The 20994-nt window shown below is 43.9% G+C and overlaps 1 protein-coding gene across 1 annotated transcript; it reads left to right on the top strand.

The window, feature by feature from the left end:
- Positions 1 to 4128: 4128 nt before the first annotated feature.
- On the top strand, positions 4129 to 19141 carry TDRKH (tudor and KH domain containing). The gene is made up of 13 exons (XM_021688002.1): positions 4129 to 4221; positions 12956 to 13104; positions 13851 to 13957; positions 14556 to 14745; positions 15426 to 15565; positions 15666 to 15990; positions 16980 to 17140; positions 17328 to 17500; positions 17725 to 17789; positions 18054 to 18205; positions 18434 to 18535; positions 18809 to 18905; positions 19089 to 19141. The coding sequence occupies exons 2-13, from the start codon at positions 12981 to 12983 to the stop codon at positions 19139 to 19141; spliced, it is 1689 nt and encodes a 562-aa protein (XP_021543677.1). The 5' UTR covers positions 4129 to 4221; positions 12956 to 12980.
- The last annotated feature ends 1853 nt before the right edge of the window (positions 19142 to 20994 follow it).

The following is a 20994-nucleotide window of genomic DNA, read 5'->3' as shown; positions in this document are numbered from 1 at the left end:
CCAGAGAAGCAGAGGACACCCGCCACAATCCATCAATCTGATCTAAAGACTAAAGAGCAGCACAACATAGTTGCTGATACTAAGGCCCACCCTCTGGGTTGCTGGTTTCGGATACAGAGCCTTGAGTCATGGGGGAGGAAGGGGTAACCCCTTCAACAAAGGGAGAAATGAGTGCTGTTTTCTAAAAACCCAGATGGTTAAATACTGTTTGCCTGGATTGTTTGCCTGTTGTCCAAGAAGGGCACTCTGTGAGCAGCAAAGGCTCTGGAACCAGGCTACTGCCTTCAAGAACCCCTCACTGCCCAGCCTTCTAGCTAAAGTCCACTTTCCTGCTTGGCTTATTGAACGGAAATACCTGCTCACTGAATGCTCTGGAAAACCCAGACCTTACGTTAACTGGTACCACCTACTCCGCACCCTGTTTAGAACACCCTTCAAGGAAGGAGGACAGACTCTTCAGAACTGAAGATGAGAACACAGAAATCGCAATTCACCCAATCCCAGCCTCATAACCCAATCTTTCAATCCTGACTGGGGCTCTTGGAGGGGTGCGTGAGAGGACAAATCCCAAATAGGATTTGAGAGTTTGGAACCCTCTCACCTAAAACTATCCCTTCTACTGACCGACCTCTCTGCTCAGCCAATTAGAAGTTCATTAGAAGGCAACACGCCTTCAAAATTTTTCTGGGAAAAGTGATTACACCTGGTTTTCTGCTGCTCTGATTAAGAAATTCCTCCTGTGGCTAATTTGTAACCCTTCTTTTTGGACTTCCACTTCATATCCTTTTTGCCTACCACCTCCTATTGGAACTAGAAGATAATGGGTCCGTAAAGCAGGCTTGCACTTTTTATAGCAACAATGGACATTCTTCCTTAGGTCTGAACTACTCATCTACATTTTTAAAAGTAAAAGTGGCTATTGCAATCAAGGCACTCAAATACTGAGGAATAATCTTAACAAGAAATATGTAAAGTCTGTATGACAAAAACTTTAAAATACTTCTGATGGAACACCAATGGCTTAGATGTGTATATAGGAAGATTCTGTATCACAAATACAATTCTCCCTTGGGTAATCTAACAATATGTGGTTCCAATCAAAATAAAATTAACAGCACAATCAAAAAGTACCTTGGGGTATGTTCTTGCAATATACTACACAGTAATGAGAATGAATGGACTAAAACTACACACAACAATATGGCTGAATCTCACAAAAATAATGTCAAACAAAAAAATCCAGACACAAAGAAGTACATACTGTGTGATTTCTTTATAGAAAAAACAAAAAGAGGCAAAACTAGTTTGTGCTATTAGAAGTCAGAAGAGCAGTTTACCCTTGAAGGGAGTAGTGACTGAGAAGGAACACAAGGGTGGCTTTGGGCATGGTGGTAAGGTTCTGTTTCTTGATCTGGTGTTGGTTACACAAATGTGTTACATTTTTGAAAATTCATCAAGATGTATTCTTTTCATCTGTGCACTTTTCTATATGTATATTATATATCAACTTTTAAATTTTTGATGAGAAAACACATAAGGTACATCAATTTTAAAAACCAGTATGGTACTAGAATTCAAAAGACATCAATGCATAGGGTCGCCTGGGTGGCTCAGTCGTTAAGCGTCTGCCTTCGGCTCAGGTCATGATCCCAGCGTCCTGGGATCGAGTCCCACATCGGGCTCCCTGCTCAGCGGGAAGCCTGCTTCTCCCTTTCCCACTCCCCCTGCTTGTGTTCCTGCTCCCGCTATCTCTGTCAAATAAATAAAATCTTTAAAAAATAAATAAATAAAAATTAAAAATGGTGACAAATTCAAATACATAAAAATAAAAATATTTGCATAGCAAAAATACCACCATAAGCAAAGTAAAAAGACATAGGACAAACTGAGAAAAGCGAAAACTATTTTTAACTTATATATGAACAAAGAGCAAATATTAAGACCTAATAACCAATATAAATATGAACAAAGAATATGAACAATTTACAAAAAAAAATACAACTGCCACTTAAACATATTAAAAGATGCTCAACCTGACTTAAATGGAAATTAGGGGCTCCTGGGTGGCTCAGTCGGTTGAGTGTCCTACTCTTGATTTCAGCGTAGATCATGATCTCAGAGTCCTGAGATCGAACCCCACTGGGGCTCTGCGCTCAGCATGGCGTCTGCTTGAGATTTTCTCTCTCTCCCTCTGTCCCTCCCTCCTTGCTCTCTCTCTCTCTCTCTCTCTCGCTCTCTCACACTCTAAAATAAATCTTTAAAGAAAAAAAAGAAATGGAAATTAAAATTACAATAAGATACCATTTACACTAGGAGATTGTCAAAAATCAGAAAGCATAAGTATGTTATCAAACAGGTCCTTTTCATACATTGCTGATGGGAGAGAATTTAAAGCTTCTGTGGAAGGCAATTTGGCAATACATACTATCTTTACCACATTTTTTTCAAACATCTCTGAGGGAATGAAAATGAGAAGTCTTTGGGAATTTGCAAAATTGTATCTATCCAAATGAAAAACAACGCACACACTTCTTTGACCTAGTATTGGCAGCCCTAAGGATTTATTATACAGATAAACAAGAGCCAGATGAAATATACTTGGGTATCAATATAATGTGAAAGGACTGGTTAAATATATCTTAACACATCCCTCAGGCTTACTGTGAAACTTACTATGAAGCAGATACATGTGCTGCTATGGTAAACTATCTAGGCTATACAAAAGGAAATTGCAAAAACAGTACGGATAATAAGTTATCGACTGAGTAAAGAATATATATATCAATACATACAATATGTGCATGTTTACTATAGAATATCTTGTGAAAAAAATTTACAAGAATGTGGTAAAACTGGTTGCCTCTTGAGGGAAGAGAGACTTTATTCACTGTAATAACATTTTATGCCTATGAATTTTGTAGAATGTGTACGTATTACTTATTCAAAATGTACATTTTAAAAATTAATACAAAACGACAACCTGAGGCCCAAAGGCATCGCCCTAGATGACCAAAGATAGAATCTGGCGTTCCTTCAACACCCACTGAGTGCTTATCGTGAGCCAGACAGAGTGATAGAAGATAGTGCAAAAGACCTCCATGTTACCAGGAGCGCCCAACCCCGCGTCCCCGGCTGAGCCTGGATGCGGGGCGGGCGGTGCGGGGTCCAGCTCGCGAGGCTCCCCGCCGCTCAGCGGCGGGAGCAGGGCCCAACCGTCCTTAACGGTCCAGGGTCCCGAACGGCGGCTGGAATGCCCTCTTCCGAAGGAAACCGCCGCCTGGGAAAGCCCACCCCCTCGCCGCCCTCCACAGAAACGGCCCCCTGGCTTGTGCCTTTGCGCCAGTCGCCCAACCCGTTCCCCTCGATCCCTAGGGAAGGGCGAGCCCCTGACGCCCGCACTACCCGTAGCTCCCTTACCACCGCGCGCTCAAACTCGGGTTCCTCTCCATCTCTCCTGCTGCCGTATCCGTCTTCATCGTCTGTTCACTCCTCCGAGCAGCTCCTTCCCCTCAACCTCTCCACCTCTGCCAAGCTGTTTCAGGTTTTCAAAACAAAAACAAAAACAAATGTTTTCCATGCCTCCTGAGTCCCTGCCACAGTATTAGAACCAATCAAGGCAAAAGATCACAGAGGAAACAAGCGGCGGAGCATCGCCCATCTCAAGGCTGCTTTCCCCACGGTAACTGGGGTGTCGGGTGGCACTGACTTTGTACAAAGGCACTAATTTTTTGCTAACGGTGACACGCATGAGTGACTCCACGCCCTCGCACCTCGGTCCCAGACTCAAGAGCGCTGATTATCCCCCAGAGAGGAGGTGGAAGCGTCCTCGGTAATTGGACTAGAGGTGGGCTGGGAGGACTCCGTGAAGCCTCTAATTGGCTGTTTAATTCTCAGCAGGTGCAGTCTCAATTAACAACGTCTGATCTCCCTGGCTCCTATTGGCTGACTTGGTGGCCGGCTTTGAATTCCATCCGGGTAATTGGGTATCAGCACGCAGCAGACCCGTCGCTCAGGGGCAGCCCGCGGAAGGATAGGTTGTGGCGGGGCGGACGATTGGTCAGACTGCGAGCCGGGCGTTGATTGGTGCAGGCGGGCTGGGGGGCGGGGAAGAGGCCGCTGAAGCGAGGCAGGCGGGGCTCGAGTTGCGGTGCGAGAGGGAGGCGGCGACGGCCGCTGGGGCGAGGTGCGAGGCGGAGCGCGCGACGGCTGACTCGAGGAGCGGTAAAGGCGGGGACCGGGCGCGGAGGCTTGGGGAGTGTGAGTGGCCGGGCCGGGGGTGCCCCAGGCAACAAGCAGGCGGGAATGTGGGGCTGAGAGAAGGGAGGCGTCTGGAGGATATGGGCAGCCGAACCCCGGGCTGCCAACCGAATCCGGAGGACATGCTCTGGTCCCACAACGGACCCGGTGCCAGAGTGTTGGCCCCAAGTTACTTTGGACTCCTCGAGTGATCTTTTTTGAGACTGAGAACCGCCATCAGTTTATCAGTTTGCCTTTTATTTTCTCCAGCTTTTTCTTTAATTATTCTAATAGGATGACTATTTACAGTCGGCAGAATAATAAATTGGGGTTTTTGTTTTCCCAGTTTTCCTCCTTACTAATGCAGATATCCCCCACGGGTTTTGACTGAAGACTCCCGTGTCAAAGCTACATTTTTACTCTATTCTCCGTTTGAAATGGTTTGGCTTTCTTCACTCATTGGTTAAAAATAAATGTAGCAAGGATGAGAAAATTGAACGAGCTGCTTAAATTCAACAGGCCTGTCACCATGTTTTAGCTACTTTGTAGGTTCTCGTTATTTGGAGGTAAGGGAATGAGAGATCCTTGCCCCGTGGAGCTTACAATGATTTGACTCCTAACGATGTCTTTGAAATAACAAAAAGTAAGCCTTATTTACACATATCAAATAGTCAGCAACTGTTTTATATAAATGTCAAGAAATTTCAAAATTGGTTTTTACTGAAAACCATTATCTGCATCTCTCATCTTAAAATGATCCAATGTCTCCTCTTTACTCAGCTTCCCCTATTTAAATTCCAACCTCCTTTTCACATTCAATTTGAAGTAATAAAATCAAACACAAATTGGCATTCAGTACTATACAGTTATATCCCTGTTGCCATCATATTATTTCCCACTTATTTTGAAAGAGAAACTATATAAAATGTATATTATAGCAAAATCATACTTGATTAATCAAGTAGATATTCATTCTTTGAGACATAAGCTAACTCAACACAAACTTCATTTGTAATATGTGAAAAGGAGTTAAGTGAAATTTAGCTCTCGATTCAAGTAGACGTCACCTAATAAATTCATCTTCGTCATGGACATTCATCTTCCCACCACATTCCTTCCACCACCAAATCATATGTCTCAAACACCATCCACCAGGTGCTCAAATGAGGACCCTGGTAGCCAGCTCTTTGGCTCACCCTTGAACCTTTCCGTGAACCAGTTGTTAGATCTTGTGTGTATTCTACCTAGTAAAACTCTCCTCTTCCATCTCCATCATTGGCACCTGAACTAGCCTCTGAATTGGTCTCCCTACCCCACACTCGCTACCTTCCATTCATTCTCACTACGGACCCAGCCAAGAATTACAAGTAACGCATGTGTTATGAAGGGATGTTTGGAGTACTATGGAAGCCCATAGTGATGAAACCTAACCAAGCATGGAAAGTTGGGACTGGGGAGGGGGGAATTGGCAGCAGAGCCGGAGGAATATCAGATATTTTTTTGCCTTGATCTTGATAGTTTCTGAACTGGGGTGAAAATGCTATTAGTTTTTTGAGTCTCCTTAAAGAGGTGCCTTTGTGACTGGTTTTCAAACCACATTGTATACGGCATTGTATGGAAATAACTAATTAGCTGTGTAACCTTAGGGAAAAACCTTTATTTCCCTGGGCTTCGGGTTCCCCAGTTGGAACATTATTAGTGGAATCAGATCATTTCTTTGGTCCTTCCAATTCTAAAATTCTGTAGTTTCTTAGGCATGAATTGTGGCCAGAAGGTGGTGTTAAAAGGCAGCATTAGAGTGCGGATTAAGTTACCACTCTTGTTCACAGGCCTAGATTTGTTTCCCAAAACCTTTAACACCTACAGGCAATTTTGCCGGTCAAGATAAGACCTTCCCTGCTGACAGGAAGCCTCATGAAGGCAGCTACCAAGTCTGTCTGGACTGTTATATCCCCCAGGGCCAACCACACATTGGCTACTCAATATTTATTGGTTTGGATGAAGAAAAATGATTTGTATTTTAATGAGGTAGTTTTCAACTCTGTGCCATCTAAGAAATCTTTTAAGTTCTAGCTCCCCCCAGCTGTTGCTCTTTTTTTTAAGATTTTATTTATTTGACAAAGCAAGCGCACAAGTAGAGGGAACGCAGAGGGAGAGGGAGAAGCAGTACCCCCCTCATCTCCGCTGAGCAAGGAGCCCCAATTCGGGGCTCAATCCCAGGACCCTGGGATCAGGACCTGAGCCGAAGGCAGACGCCTAACCAACTGAGCCACCCAGGCACCCCCAGCTGTTGCTTTAACCAAGAATTCATATTGTCTTTTCATTGCCTGTAATTAGTGTGTTGTAATTTGGTGTTTTATCTTTCCTCCTAGACTGTATTTCAGGGCAAGAATTCTCATTCCTACTTGTGTCCCCAGCATGCTCAGCCCATAACAAAGAGCTAGCACTATTTAAATGAGGCACTATAATAGTGAAGATGAGCTTTGCACTTTAGAGACCACATAAGAAAATATATGAAGTAACCACTAGATAAAAGAAGTGAACTCTTTTCTAGATACCCAGAATAAACCATCTCTTAATATAAGAAAAGAGCGGTTTGAGGTTCAAAAATTCAAGACCTTAAGCAAAAATCTTTATGAAACAGAGCTTGTTTCCTTTCCTTTGGTATATGCAAACATGATACCACCCAAACTTGCACAGAGAGCAGTGAAAGGTTTTATTTACAGCCTAGAAAAAAGAGAAGCTGATTATTTTTTTTTATCCAGTTAGGAAAGGAACCCCATAACTCAAACCCACATTAAACTCTATCCTTTTCTTCCTACCCACTAAAAAAGAAAAAAAAAAAGCAGCCACATTTCTCCATGTCTATACTAAATCTCCGGAAGTGATATACTGTATATATTGGATCTTCTTACTGAATAATGAATTGCCTGAAATAACGAGACACTTGCAAAGCGTCCCTCACCCAGGTAATAAAAGGTTTTTCTCTTTTGGGCATGAGTGGGAAAGAGAGTGGATGAAATTTGTTTAAAACTATTGTCTAAAAACATAGATTTTAAAAACAGGCAAACTTCCGGTGGTTCTCTAAGGAACTTTATTCATTTCTACTGGTCAGTAAAGCTCTTGAGTCCAGATGCAAAATTTGGTCCTCTGTCTGAATGTAGTAAGAAATCCACCTGCAGTCTTAACATTTTTATCTGCTTGGAATGAGATTTTTTTTTTTTAAAGATTTTATTTATTTTGACAGAGAGAGACACAGCAAGAGAGGGAACACAAGCAGGGGGAGTGGGAGAGGGAGAAGCAGGCTTCCTGCAGAGCAGGGAGCCCGATGTGGGGCTCGATCCCAGGACCCTGGGATCATGACCTGAGCCGAAGGCAGACACTTAACGACTGAGCCACCCAGGCGCCCCAGGAATGAGATTTTTTTAAAAGACTTTATTAGAGAGCATGACGGGGGGAGAGGAGGGCGGAAGGAGAGGGAGACTTAGGGCTCAATTCCAGGACCCTCTGAGATCATGACCTGAGCTGAAGGCAGACACTTAACCAACTGAGCCACACTGATGTCCCTGGAATGAGATATCTGTGCTAGGTCTCCTCTTTTCCTTCATCACCCTTCCTGAAAGGCTTTCAGAGAAAGCACTGTTTCTTTTTTTTTCTTTCCTCCTCAGAAAAAGCACATTTAGAATCAAAGTTTTATTCCTGAGTAGGTCCGATATTAATGAGTGAGTATGTTTTTAGCCTTCCTAGAACCAGTTTTTTTTAAAGGTAAAACATTTTTTTCTTGGATAGCAAATCATCTGGGTTGAATTTTTGTACCTAGAGGCAAATCATAGCATAAATTATATTTCCTCACTCATTTTAAAGTAAATTTCATTAAAAGCCACACTGTTTTGTTCTACTAGATTGTACTATCTGGAAGTAGACACTGTCTTTAGTTTTTTACCAGCTACAGTGCTTTCCACTAGTGTTTGTTTATTAATTTTGAATTTCCTAAATTAAGACACCAACTACTGTTCTCAGTTTATGTAAAAGAAAGGGGGGAGGGGCTTCTAAAGTCACTTTGTAAGGTTTTTAATATCCAAATAATAACCCAGACTCTGGGTAAGAGGTAACCTCTCTAAGCAGGTATATTCCTCTGTAAAATTGGGGTTAACATTTCCTACCTGACACGATTGTGGGAAGATCAACTAAAATAATGGACGTTAAGTGCCTGGTGGCGTAGTAGCTACTCAGTACATTTATCTTTTCCTCTTTTTCATCCTTAGTGTCACAATAACATCTAGCACCTAGAAGTGCTTAATAGATGTGGTTGACCTAGCCTGCTTGAAGCCATTCTCGAGGACACAGGCATAACAGATACACAGTTGCATACAGTGTGAACAAGTGCTATCATGGAAGTCTCATTCACAGGGCGGCAGGAGCTAAGGAGAAACTCACCCTAAGTCAGCCAGGGGAAATCCCACAGGCCTCAGAAGTGTAGCAGTAGAGCTGAGATGTGAGGAAGGAGTAGGGTTTTGCCACGGAGATAGCTGGGCTAAGGAGTATGACCAGGAAGACAGAAGGGACACAGGAGAGCACATCCTGTTCCCCTGGTAGCAGTGGGATTAGAGTATAAGGCTGTGAAAGTGGTAGGCAGAGATTAGATTATAAAGAACCTTTCAGGGGCACCTGGGTGGCTCAGTTGTTGGGTGTCTGCCTTCGGCTCGGGTCATGGTCCCAGGGTTCTGGGATCGAGCCCCACGTCGGGCTCCCTGCTCAGCCGGAAGCCTGCTTCTCCCCCTGCTTGTGTTCCCTCTCTCGCTGTGTCTCTCTCTGTCAAATAAATAAAATCTTAAAAAATAAAAAAATAAAGAACCTTTCATGCCACTAATGAGTTTTCACATAGACAGCAGAATTGCTGAAGTTTATTCATTCAACAAATGTTTTTTTTTCTTTCAGTTTTGTGAGTAGAATTTATTTTTTTTATTAACATATAATATATTTGTTTCAGGGGTACAGGTCTGTGATTCATCAGTCTTACACAATTCACAGTGCTCACCATAGCACATACCCTCCCCAATGTCCATCACCCAGCCACCCCATCCCTCCCACTCCCCTCCACTCCAGCAACCCTCAGTTTGTTTCCTGAGATTAAGAGTCTCTTATGGTTTATCTCCCTCTCTGGTTTCGTCTTGTTTCATTTTTTCCTCCCTTCCCTTATGATCCTCTGTCTTGTTTCTCAAATTCCTCATATCAGTGAGATCATATGATACTTGTGTTTCTCTGATTGACTTATTTCGCTTAGCATAATACCCTCTAGTTCCATCCACATCGTTGCAAATGGCAAGATTTCATTTTTTGATAGCTGCATAATATTCCATTGTGTATAGATATACCACATCTTCTTTATCCATTCATCTGTTGATGGACATCTAGGCTCTTTCCACAGTTGGGCTATTGTGGACATTGCTGCTATAAACACTGGGGTGCACATGCCCTTTCAGATCAGTACATTTGTATTTTGGGGGTAAATACCTAGTAGTGCAATTGCTGGGTCATAGGGTAGCTCTATTTTAAACTTTTTGAGGAACCTCTATACTGTCTTCCAGAGTGGCTGCACCAGCTTGCATTCCCACCAACAGTGTAGGAGGGTTCCCCTTTCTCCACATCCTCACCAACATCTGTCATTTCCTGACTTGTTCATTGACTGGTGTGAGGTGGTATCTCATTGAGGTTTTGATTTGTATTTCCCTGATGCCGAGTGATGTTGAGTACTTTTTCATGTGTCTGTTGGCCATTTGGAGGTCTTTGCAGAAATGTCTCAACAAATGTTTATTAACTGGCTACTATGTGCACTGAGGAACAAAACAAAAATTCCTGCCCTGTGCAGTTTACATTCCATTGGGGATACAATCAAAATGTAGACCTCACGGGTTAATATAATGACTTTGGCTTATAATCATAGTGAGATTGAAAACCACTGGGAGGTTTTGAGTGGCTGAGTAACGTTATTTGACTTCAGCTGTTGAGAATAAACTGAATGGACAATGGCAAATGCTGGGATATAATTGATTGCAATAATCTAGACAAGAGATGATGGTTTAGAGCATGGTTGTTAAGACGACCGTTTTAGCAGTAGAGAGGTAAAAAGTGGTCAAATTCTGGATAATTTGAAGGTAGAATGAACAGGATTTGCTGACAGACTAAAGGTGCTATTTGAGGGAGAGGATGAGTAAGATTTTTAACCTGAGGAACTAAAAGAATGGACTTGCCATTCACTGAGTAAGCTAAGACTACAGGCAGGGGGTGAGAGGAGCTCAGCATTGTACCTGTTAAGTTTGAGGTGCCTATTAGACCTCCAATGGAGACGTTGTCTCCTAGGCCGTTGGGTATACAAACCTGAAGTTCAGGAGAATGGCCCTAACTGGATCAATGAATTTGGGAGTTATCAGCATCCAGGTGGGATTTAAAGCCAAGCTATGAATGAAACTTGGTGAGATCACTAAGGAAAGTGAGGTATAACCCACAAGAGGGCAAAGGACAGAGCCCTGGGGGCAATGTGGTGTTTAGAGGTTACAAGCAGGAGAGGGAAACTAATGGATCAGCTAGAAGCGGGGAAGGAAAACCAGAAGAGTACTGTTGTGGAAGCCAAGTGAAGAAAGTGTCTCAGAGCAGGGGGAGTCTCCAGTTGTGCCAGATACGGGGGCGAGGGCAGGTAGAGTGAAGACGGAGAATTAACCATTGGACTTAGCCATTGGAAGTCACTGGTGACCTTGGCAAGAACAGTAGGAGTGGATTCAAGAAGAAGAGAAATTGAGCACAGAAGTATTAGCACTTGTGAATTTTCCTGTAAAAGGAAGGGAAGAAATGAGAAGTATTTGGAGGAGTAAGTGGAATCAAGAAAGGGTTTTCTTTAAGAAACAAGAAACAGTGGCATGTTTGCTGATGAAAAGATAAAGATCCAGTAGAGAGGAAAACATTAACAATGCATGAGAAGGAAGGAGAGCAACACTTTTATGAGAGCCTTCAATGCCAGGAGCAGAGACCGTTCATCCATGGCCACAGGAGAGAAGGGAGGGATTTGGGCATAGATAGAGGTATGTGGGTAAGTGTGGTGGAGCTTAGTTTATATTTTCTCTGAATGCTGTACTTTCTCAGTGGCATAGGAAGTAAGACATGAGTTGAGAGTGAGGATGGAGGAGGTGCTAGAGGCTTGAGAAGAGATGGTATGAGTTGTCTGGGAGCGTGGTGAGAGAGGTTATGGAATAAGGAAATACAGTGATGATGTTAAGGTTAGCTTTGCGGATGGGCGCCTGGGTGGCTCAGTCATTTAAGTGTCTGCCTTTGGCTCAGCTCATGATCCCAGGGTCCTGCATCCGGCTCCCCACTCAGAGGTGAGTCTGTTTTTCCCTCTCCCTCTCTGCCCCTCTGCCTGCCTGTGCTTGCACTCTCTCCTGCTCTCAAAGAAATAAAATCTTAAAAATTAGCTTGGCAGCAAAATGAAGATACAGTGCCAGACAAAAAGCAACAAGGCCAATGGTCCAAATGAGATTTGATGAGCTTCTGAATCAGTCAGGGGCAGTGTTGTTGGAGTCATTAGTTGAAGCTGCAGGCGTGGATGAAATTGCCCAAAGACAGCAGAGTGACAGTAGCAGTGGATAGAGGCCACAGGAAGACAAGCCCAAAACTGCAAAGGCACTTCCAGGGAAAGAGGAGAAAGGTGCAGAGGTGACATTAGATAGGGCTTATATGTGCCATCTAGGTTGACTATACGGAAAGTTGTAGTTTTGGTGAAGGAGCAGGGCAGACCTCCTTTCAGTGTTAGCTGAGGAATAAATAGAAATAAGGAGTAGAGATAAAAGAATAAAAGAAGTAGAAGGAGCAGAGCCTAAAACTAGGCCTGAAGGGGCGCCTGGGTGGCTCCATTGGTTAAGCATCTGCCTTTTGCTCAGGTCATGATCCCGGAGTCCTGGGGTGGAGCCCCTTATCCGGCTCTCCACTCAGCGGGGAGTTTGGTTCTCCCTCTGCCCTTCCCCCTGCTCATGCACTCGCTCCATCTTTCTCTCTCTCAAATAAATAAATAAAATCTTTTTAAAAAATAAATAAAACTGGGCCTGGAAAGCCATTCCTTGCAGAGACAACAGCTTCTGGAAAGGCCTAGAGGCATGGAAGGGCACAGATAAGCAATTTTAAGTAGTCTGATGTGAAATCTAAAGGTATATTTTCATAATGTTTGATTCATTTAATTTTTTTGTTCCTTCATCTTACAAAATTGTGATCAATGGGGCGCCTGGGTGGCTCAGTTGGTTAGGCATCTGCCTTCGGCTCAGGTCATGATCCCAGGGTCCTGGGATCGAGCCCTGCATCAGGCTCTCTGCTCAGTGGGGAGCCTGCTTCTCCCTCTCCCTCTGCTTGCTTGTGCGCACTCTCTCTGTCAAATAAATAATTTTTTTTAAATTGTGGTCAGTGTATAGTTTTCCTTGGAAGGGGGGAGGGAATGAAGTTTGCCTCTCTTTAATTATATATGTCCTTTACAACTTTGAAAAAATGCCCTGAGACCTTTTACATGAAATAGATTTTGAAAAAAAAAAAAAGATTTTGAGACAGCTCAGGCCCTTAATATGGAAAGGTTGGTAGTAGTATTCTTTTTAATAATACTGTAATATGTTCCCATGCCTCTCTGCCAGTCATAAAGGTATAGGATGAAAGCTGCTTCTTTTCCCTCATTTACTTATTTCAGGATGTAAGTCTGAATACAGCAGAAAATGTCCACTGAACGAACTTCTTGGACAAGTTTGTCCACTATTCAGAAAATAGCACTGGGTCTCGGGATCCCAGCCAGTGCAACGGTTGCCTATATCCTATACCGCAGATACAGGGAAAGCAGAGGTATGTGAACCCCACAGCTGTGCATATGGAAATGTTCAGAATGTGCTCTGGCCTTGTTAAATTGAAATGAAAATTTTCCTTGCTGGACTGGGTATGTCTGTTGGGATGTAATTGGCTTTCTGTGAGGGATCTTTGAAACTGTTTTTTCTTCTATGTTCTTAATGTGCAGCGAGTCTATGAAATGATAAACTCATTTTATAATTCTCTTGATTTGTTCCCTTCAAAAGCAGCACCACAAGAGTTCTTTTTTGTCTTTTTCTTCTTTTTTTTTCAGCATCTATACTCTTATTTATCTTTTTTTATATGCTTCTTGTGTTTAGTTGTTAGAAGGCTAACCATGGGATCCAGTTTCCCCACAGGCTGGACCTAGAGAATAGAACCTAGAGAAAGGATTTAGGTACAAATGGAAGTTCTGAGCCCAGTGGACTCCTTGGGCAAATTTTAACCTTCATTCTTCTCCAGGAGTCATCTCTTGGGAGATTCAGTTTGCCCAAAATCCAGCACCCCCTCCTTGCAGATCCAAATACTTTCCCCATTTTAGCATCTTTAATAGTATCCCAGAGATAATGCCCATGTTCTGGTCTTCTGGGACCCTCTCATTCCTACTCAGATGCTACTTCTTGTCATTATGGTTGAGAGTCTCCGTCTATCTTGTGGATCATTCTCTTTGACAGCTAGCTTCGGGGGAGGGCTGGGGTACCTTGGATGCTATCTAAGTCTGATCTGATGAGTCATGATCTGTGCAGAAGAGCGGTTGACATTTGTTGGGGAGGACGACATTGAGATAGAGATGCGAGTTCCCCAGGAGGCTGTGAAGCTCATCATTGGCCGACAAGGAGCCAATATTAAACAGGTAAGTGTGCAAGCAAGCAGTTGGCTTTCCCAGAGATTGATTCTGCTTAATCTTGCTTTCCTCCTCTGCCCCCATCCCACACTATGTATGTCTTTAAAAGAAAAAATACAGAAACTTTTAGTTAACTATGCTCTTTTCCTTCTAGAGAGGAGTACTTCTCCCTAGAGCATGAATGACTCAGCTTGAAATGGGGACTTTTGACTGCATGATTCTCAACTTGGTGTAGCTTGAACCATTCTTTTCTACTATGGAATTAATGAGCTCTCGTTAATTGTTAGTAAAAGTTGAGTTGCTACCTAATTCTTCTGTTGTTCATTTGGAATGTCAAAACAAAATATTTGATTCTCCAGAAAAAAATTAGTGGGAAAGAGGGTTCAAAACACAAAGAGAAACTGTTTTGAATTAACTGCTATTTGAGGTTAGCTTTGTCACTAATCTCCTTTCATAAGTACAGGTAATTGAAGACTGCTTATAACATCCTGATTTAGCTGATTACTGTCCAGTTCCATCTACCTCCAGGGTTAGGTTGAGAGTGTACCTCGCTGACCCAAACGGGAGCTGTTCCAGAGCGTACAGCCATGTATCCTTTTTTCTGCAGTTGCGGAAACAGACAGGTGCTCGGATTGATGTGGACACGGAGGATGTAGGCGATGAACGGGTGCTGCTTATCAGTGGGTTTCCTGTTCAGGTGTGCAAGGCCAAAGCAGCCATCCATCAGATCCTGACAGAGAATACCCCCGTGTCTGAGCAGCTCTCAGTTCCCCAGAGATCCGTGGGCAGGATCATAGGTACCACTGGACAGCTTCCTTTTTTCTTCACCTTTGCCTTCTTTCACACCTTCCCAAGGATTTTTTCTGGCCTACTTCCCTTCACCTTGCTGAGGGGGGAAAAAAGACAGGGACATTGATACCAGAGCTTTACTTTTTTATACAGCCTGTGGTAAAGCAAAACCCATTACCTCAAGAAGTTATGTGATCTGAACCTTACAAATAGGTTCCAGAAGGGCTCAGGTAAATGTATTTATCTCATAATAGATATTTAAAGGGAAGCTAAACCTGCTCATGTTATCCCAGATCTTTAAAGATAGTGCTTTTCTGTTATGCCTTCGCCAAGGGCATTCCTTATGCTGCTCTTAGAGGTAGAGAAATGTCCATCATTGGCCCAGTGTTTCACACACAGTGTGGAATATCTTCTTCTGAAGTGTAGGTGTAAAGTATGCTGAATGATCAAAAAATGTAAATGACATGAAGTTACATTAACCAAGAGTTTAAGCAGAAAGAGCAGATAGTCCCTAGTCCCCCTTTTACAGTAAGGATTGCAGTAGCTCCTGCTTCTATTCAATATCTTAAATTTTGTTCACTTTGGAAATGAGAACTGACTTCTCTCAGCTTATACAAAATAGTGATTTCTCTAATAGTTACGTTTGACCAGGAGGGAAGGACAGGTTTTTATGTGCTTTTCAATGCAGGGAGAGGTGGGGAGACCATTCGTTCTATCTGTAAGGCCTCTGGAGCCAAGATTACCTGTGACAAAGAATCAGAGGGGACATTGCTACTATCAAGATTGATAAAAATCTCAGGAACACAAAAGGAAGTGGCAGCAGCCAAGGCAAGTAGCTAATAGCTTTGAGTTGTGTCTAAGAATGAGAACCCTTTACTCCATCCTGGGTGAAAATATCTGGCCACAGAGATCTCATCTCTTACCACAGCATTTGATACTGGAGAAAGTTTCAGAAGATGAAGAACTTCGGAAAAGAATTGCTCATTCTGCAGAAACCAGAGTCCCACGCAAGCAGCCCATCAGTGTAAGAAGAGAGGAAGTGACAGAGTCTGGTGGAGCTGGAGAGCCAGCTTTGTGGAAAAACGCTGGTACTGGTGCAGAGCTGGAGCCAGCTACACCACCGGGAGCTCCTCCCCGAAAAGGAGGCGGTGACACGGCTGTTGTAGGGCCAGAAGGTGCTTGGGAGAAACCTAATGGTGACAGCTTTCAGAAATCTGGAGCCCAGACCAGTCCAGAGATGTCCATGTTTGAAAGTATGTAACAAAGTGGGAACCCATTTGCCATATGGAAGGTAGAAATACTGGCTTAGATAACCCAAAATAGGAAGCAGTAAGAACAATTTGTTTTCTTGATTGCACTTACAAGTCTCTTCACAGATGTCCCTTTGTGTGGTAATATTTTACTTGAGTTAGTACTAAACATAAATAATTTCTGAACACAGACCAGCTAGTGATGGAGAATGATACAGAAATATGCTAGTTCATGGGGCCCCTGGCTGGCTCAGTCAGTAGAGCATGTGACTCTTGATCTCAGGGTTGTAGGTTTGAGCCCCTTCTTAGGTGTAGAGATTACTTAAAATCTTAAAATGTGCTAGTTCACGGGAAATAGTCTGAATATATCCAATAATTGAATTTACATGATACTCTTTCACAGATTTATTAAATAAGTAAAATACTCAGCCTGGTTTGTTTGGTTTTTTGTTTTTTGTTTTTTGGCTTATCTCATTACTGTTTTTAAAAATCATCACCATTAAGAATGAAACGACTGTGAGCATTCTCTTCTGTGCGTAGGTTCTGGGATGGGGACAGGGAAGACCAGGGCCCCTGAGAGGTTCGCAGACTTGTCCAGGGTCACATAATGAGTCAGTAATAGAATGAGATCTGGAACAGATCTTTCACACATCTTTCCACTGGTCCGTGCTGCAGCAGGCATATGGAGGATCTACCTTTGTTATAATTGGTGTCTGATTTGAATACATGGCAGATGACTAGGAATGTAAACTCTCTTATGGCTCAGTTACATAGAAAGGTACACAGCTCAACTTAGGACCTATCTTCAAGATGTTCTTGTATGATTCATCCAGTTGTCCCTCCAGCCATTTTTTAAATGGTAATAGCCACTTGGTGTTTGTATCTCTCACCTCTGAGACAGTCTCCCCATTTCAACCAGAGATGATTCTGATATGGTCACCAGCTTAGATGGTAAGGATTCTATAGCATAACTTGTTTATCCCTGTGTTTAGTCCCCAGCCCTGACTTCAGTTTCCATGCCGATGAGTTCCTGGAAGTCTATGTCTCTGCCTCTGAACATCCCAACCACTTCTGGATCCAGATCATTGGCTCCCGCAGCCTGCAGCTGGATAAGCTTGTCAGTGAGATGACCCAGCACTATGAGAATAGTCTGGTGAGTTGCCATAGGGACAGGGCTGGGTTTGATGAAAAAGGGGCCTATCTCTTTTTCATTGTGATATATTCTTTTCTTTTCCCGGGAAGCAACTACTTGTTTGTTCTTCCTTCTGGTACTTCCTGCTTATCTGTTTTTGAGCCTGCCCATCCTAACCTCCCATCCTGATCCTCATCCCCATGTGCAGCCTGAAGACTTGACTGTGCACGTGGGAGACATTGTAGCAGCACCTTTACCTACAAATGGTTCCTGGTATAGAGCTCGGGTCCTTGGCACCTTGGAGAATGGGAACCTAGACCTCTACTTCGTTGACTTTGGAGATAATGGAGATTGCCCACTGAAGGACCTCCGGGCACTCAGGTCAGTGTGGAGGCCAGGGTGGAGTCCCAGTTGTTAACTCAGCCTTGGCCATAGCTGGTGATGTGCTCTTGGCACTCATCATGTAGGGGGATTGGGAAAAGAACCGATTTACAGAGAGCAGATGATTATCTTCTCCAGCTGGGTTAATTGGTGATCTCTAGAAACAAGGACTATAAGAGACCCTTCTGGTGCTGGGATTCTAATTTCAGTTTCTTTCACTTTAGGAGTGACTTCCTAAGCCTTCCATTCCAAGCAATAGAGTGTAGTCTGGCACGGATCGCCCCCTCAGGTAAATTGGTCACATGGCCTATTGACCTTGCCTCCACGCAGAATAACTTTCATAGGGCACATGGAAGGAATTCTCACATTTCCAGACTTTGAGTTCTGGGGGCTCAGGTGTCTTTTCCTCCCCAGCAGTAGAAAGCAGCAGCCTGGCAGGCAGACATAGGTGCCTTCTAGAGTAGAAAGGGGTGGTTCCAATTTCCTTCCAGGGTGTAATCTCACCCTGTCAGCAGGGACCCCTTCTTAGGTTCTCCCTGCAATCTTTTACCAGGTGAACAGTGGGAAGAGGAAGCTTTGGATGAGTTTGACAGACTCACTCACTGTGCTGACTGGAAGCCCCTGGTGGCCAAGATCTCCAGCTATGTCCAGACTGGGATCTCAACTTGGCCCAAGATTTACTTATATGATACTAGCAATGGGAAGGTACGACTGGGGTCCACTCATTGCTCACTGTCTCTTCAGTATATTTATAGTCTCATTCACTTTTTCTTTCCTAGAAACCCTTATCTGATACTACTCCTACCTCGTAAGATCCTGCTTACTGTCCCACTAAAGGAATGTCTTTGAAGTATCCTAACTTTTCTGTCCTAGTTCCTCAGGTATTCCCATCCCTACAGAGAGAACATCATTCCCTTTCCATTTTCTTCTCAGAAACTTGATATTGGGTTAGAATTAGTTCGTAAAGGATACGCAGTGGAGCTCCTGGAAGATGTGGAAGAAAACAGAGCTGTCCCAGACATGTTGCATGACGTGGTGAGTGAGCCATTGTGGCTACATGCAGGGTGCTGCTTCGGGGCAGGTCTCGCACCTAGAGAGATAGGAGGGCTTCTAGTCCTGCGGGCATTCTGTGGAGGGCGTTCCTAAGGAGTTGCTCCACAGGTTGCTCAAAGGGAAGCATTGTGTCCCTCTTGGCGGCCAAACTCAACTGCCTTAACCAGATCCTGTGGGCAGACTGATGGGGGTGGCCTCTCCTTTCCCACCAGCCAACACTACGTTCTTCCTTTCTCTCTTGTCTTCATCCTGCAGGCCACAGAAACCAATGTCTCTCTCGGCAGCGTGCTCGCTGAGACCAAGAAGAGCCCTGGAGAGATAGCAAATACCCTGTCCTGCCTCAGCTTATCAGGTACAAGCTGCATTTCCTCCCTAGAGCATCTTTGGAAGTTACTGGTTTTCAGTGATTCTCTCTAAACCGGGAATGATGTGAAAGCTTGGCTCTTAACCAAAGTGATCACTGAGCACCAAGAAGCCCATTTGTCCCTGAGTCTCAGTGGCCATGCCTAACTTGCTCTCCATCCCTGCTAAGCAGAAGCTGCCTCCATATCTGGTGACGACAACCTGGACGATGACTACTTACTCTGAAGTTGGCTTCTGCCGCCTCAGCCGCCTGCTTTGCCGCGTGAGTGCAGCTCTCCTCTGTCTGCAGCCCCCGGAACTTAACAAGGGTGACCACCGGGACCTTGCCTTCTGCTCTCTGCCATAGCCTGTCTGAACACTGCTCTGCAGCTGAGTTCCTGCAGCTTCACTCTCAGGCTGAGCCCGTTCAAGCGTTTTGTGTCTCTGTGTGTTTGTGTCTTTGGCAGGATTTGGTGCCTGGAGAGAGGAGCCTATGATAAAGAGATCTATGCAGTCCTTCCTCTGTTACATGCACGATCTGGCTTGCTGTGGACCAAATGCTTTCTTTCCGTCTGTTGGACTACCAGAAAGAGTGTGGGGTAGAGGGGGACAAGTACATGTCCCCACTCCACCTGCCCGATCCCGTCTTCTTCCAGAGTTTGCTTCCAGGCTGCTCAACATCTGGCTCACTGTTTTCTGCCAGGCATTGATCTATGCTTCCGCAAGGCTGTGTCCTTTTTGAGGCTGGGAAGCAGCCAGGGTTTGGTCACTGGAAGTGATGATTCTGCAGACTTCTGACTCACCTCATCAGGTGACTGTTAGTTAAAGGAGGTCTTTGGCAAACTCAAAGACTGCAGTTGAGTCAGGAGGCAGAGGCAGAAATCAGTATAATTCTATTAAAAAGCCTCAGGAAATGGGAAGAGAACACTGCCTCCCAGCCTTAACTGCTGATATGTTATTGGAGATAGGTTTTTTGAAACAGTTGCTCCAGCTATTTCCCTGTAAACTTTGGTTAAAATACAAGTAGGCAAGGAGAGAGCAGCTCAGGAAATGTTCTAAAGTGCTAGTGTAATATCTATATGTGTATGGACATCCATAGAGTGAAAGAGAACTTATATAGCTGTTTGAATCATTTGGGGGATTCTTTGCTGAATAAAGTTCTCAAGAAAATTATCTAAAACTAAATGTTGGTTGAATCAAGGTGGAAGCAGGCCTGTGGGTATCTTCTAAACTTAAACCTGGTAGAATTTGTCACATGCTTCACAGGGATGGCCCATCTTTGAAACAAGTGTCCCTCTCATGCACAGATCCTATCCTTTCCCTAAAGTTACTTCAGAATTAACCATTCACTAAGAACCAGACCAATTTAGGTTTAGGTTATATAAATAAGAACCCACCGGGGTTTCTGGATAGCTCAGTCGGTTAAGCGTCTGATTCTTGATTTCAGCTCAGGTCATGATCTCAGGGTCTTGAGATCAAGCCCCGCCTCAGGCTCCTTGTTCAGTGGGGATTCTGCTTGAGATTCTCTCCCTCTGCCCCTCCCTCTCCCCCTCCCCCCCATCCTACTCACATGCATGTGTACTCTCTCAAGTAAAATCTTTAAAAAAAAAAAAGACCCTACCCAAACTAGATATTTGGAAGAAGAGGCCTGGGTTCTGGCAGATCTCCACTATGTGAACTTACTGTAAGACCTTTGGGAGCCATGTCCTCATGTCTCCCCACATTGGGGGTAGTAGTGTGCGGCCAGTGAGCACTGTGAAGAGACTTGGAAGCAGACATTATAAGCAGCAATGTGGGTGGTGGATTAATGGCAAATGAACAGGGAGGGCTTTTTAAGGATCAGTAAGGTGAACTGCAAAACTTAAAACTAGCACATAAGGATGCCTTATGCAGGGTTTTAAATCTAGGAATTAGGCCTTCCCATATACTGCATGGCGACTATGTTTTCCCATAGCCACAATTTTCAAAGTATATTTTGTCAGAAAAATCTCAGTACCATTTAGCAGAAAGGCTCCAGTGAAGGAGCATCTCTGATGAGTAGCTTATGGGGTCTTGGAAGAATCAGTGAAGGACTGCCATTGATCTGGCAAGGTTTCAGA

Source organism: Neomonachus schauinslandi, chromosome 4, assembly GCF_002201575.2.
Source record: "Neomonachus schauinslandi chromosome 4, ASM220157v2, whole genome shotgun sequence".
In the NCBI taxonomy this organism is placed as follows: Eukaryota; Metazoa; Chordata; class Mammalia; order Carnivora; family Phocidae; genus Neomonachus; species Neomonachus schauinslandi.
Note: the sequence above shows the minus strand (reverse complement) of the source record. Positions and strands in the feature narration are given on the sequence as shown.

Coding starts and splice junctions, on each gene's coding strand:
- TDRKH (XM_021688002.1), top strand. CDS start 12,981: ATGTCCACTGAACGAACTTCTTGGACAAGTTTGTCCACTATTCAGAAA. Junction 17,501..17,724: donor AAGGACCTCCGGGCACTCAG/GTCAGTGTGGAG, acceptor CTTTCACTTTAG/GAGTGACTTCCTAAGCCTTC. Junction 17,790..18,053: donor GGCACGGATCGCCCCCTCAG/GTAAATTGGTCA, acceptor ATCTTTTACCAG/GTGAACAGTGGGAAGAGGAA.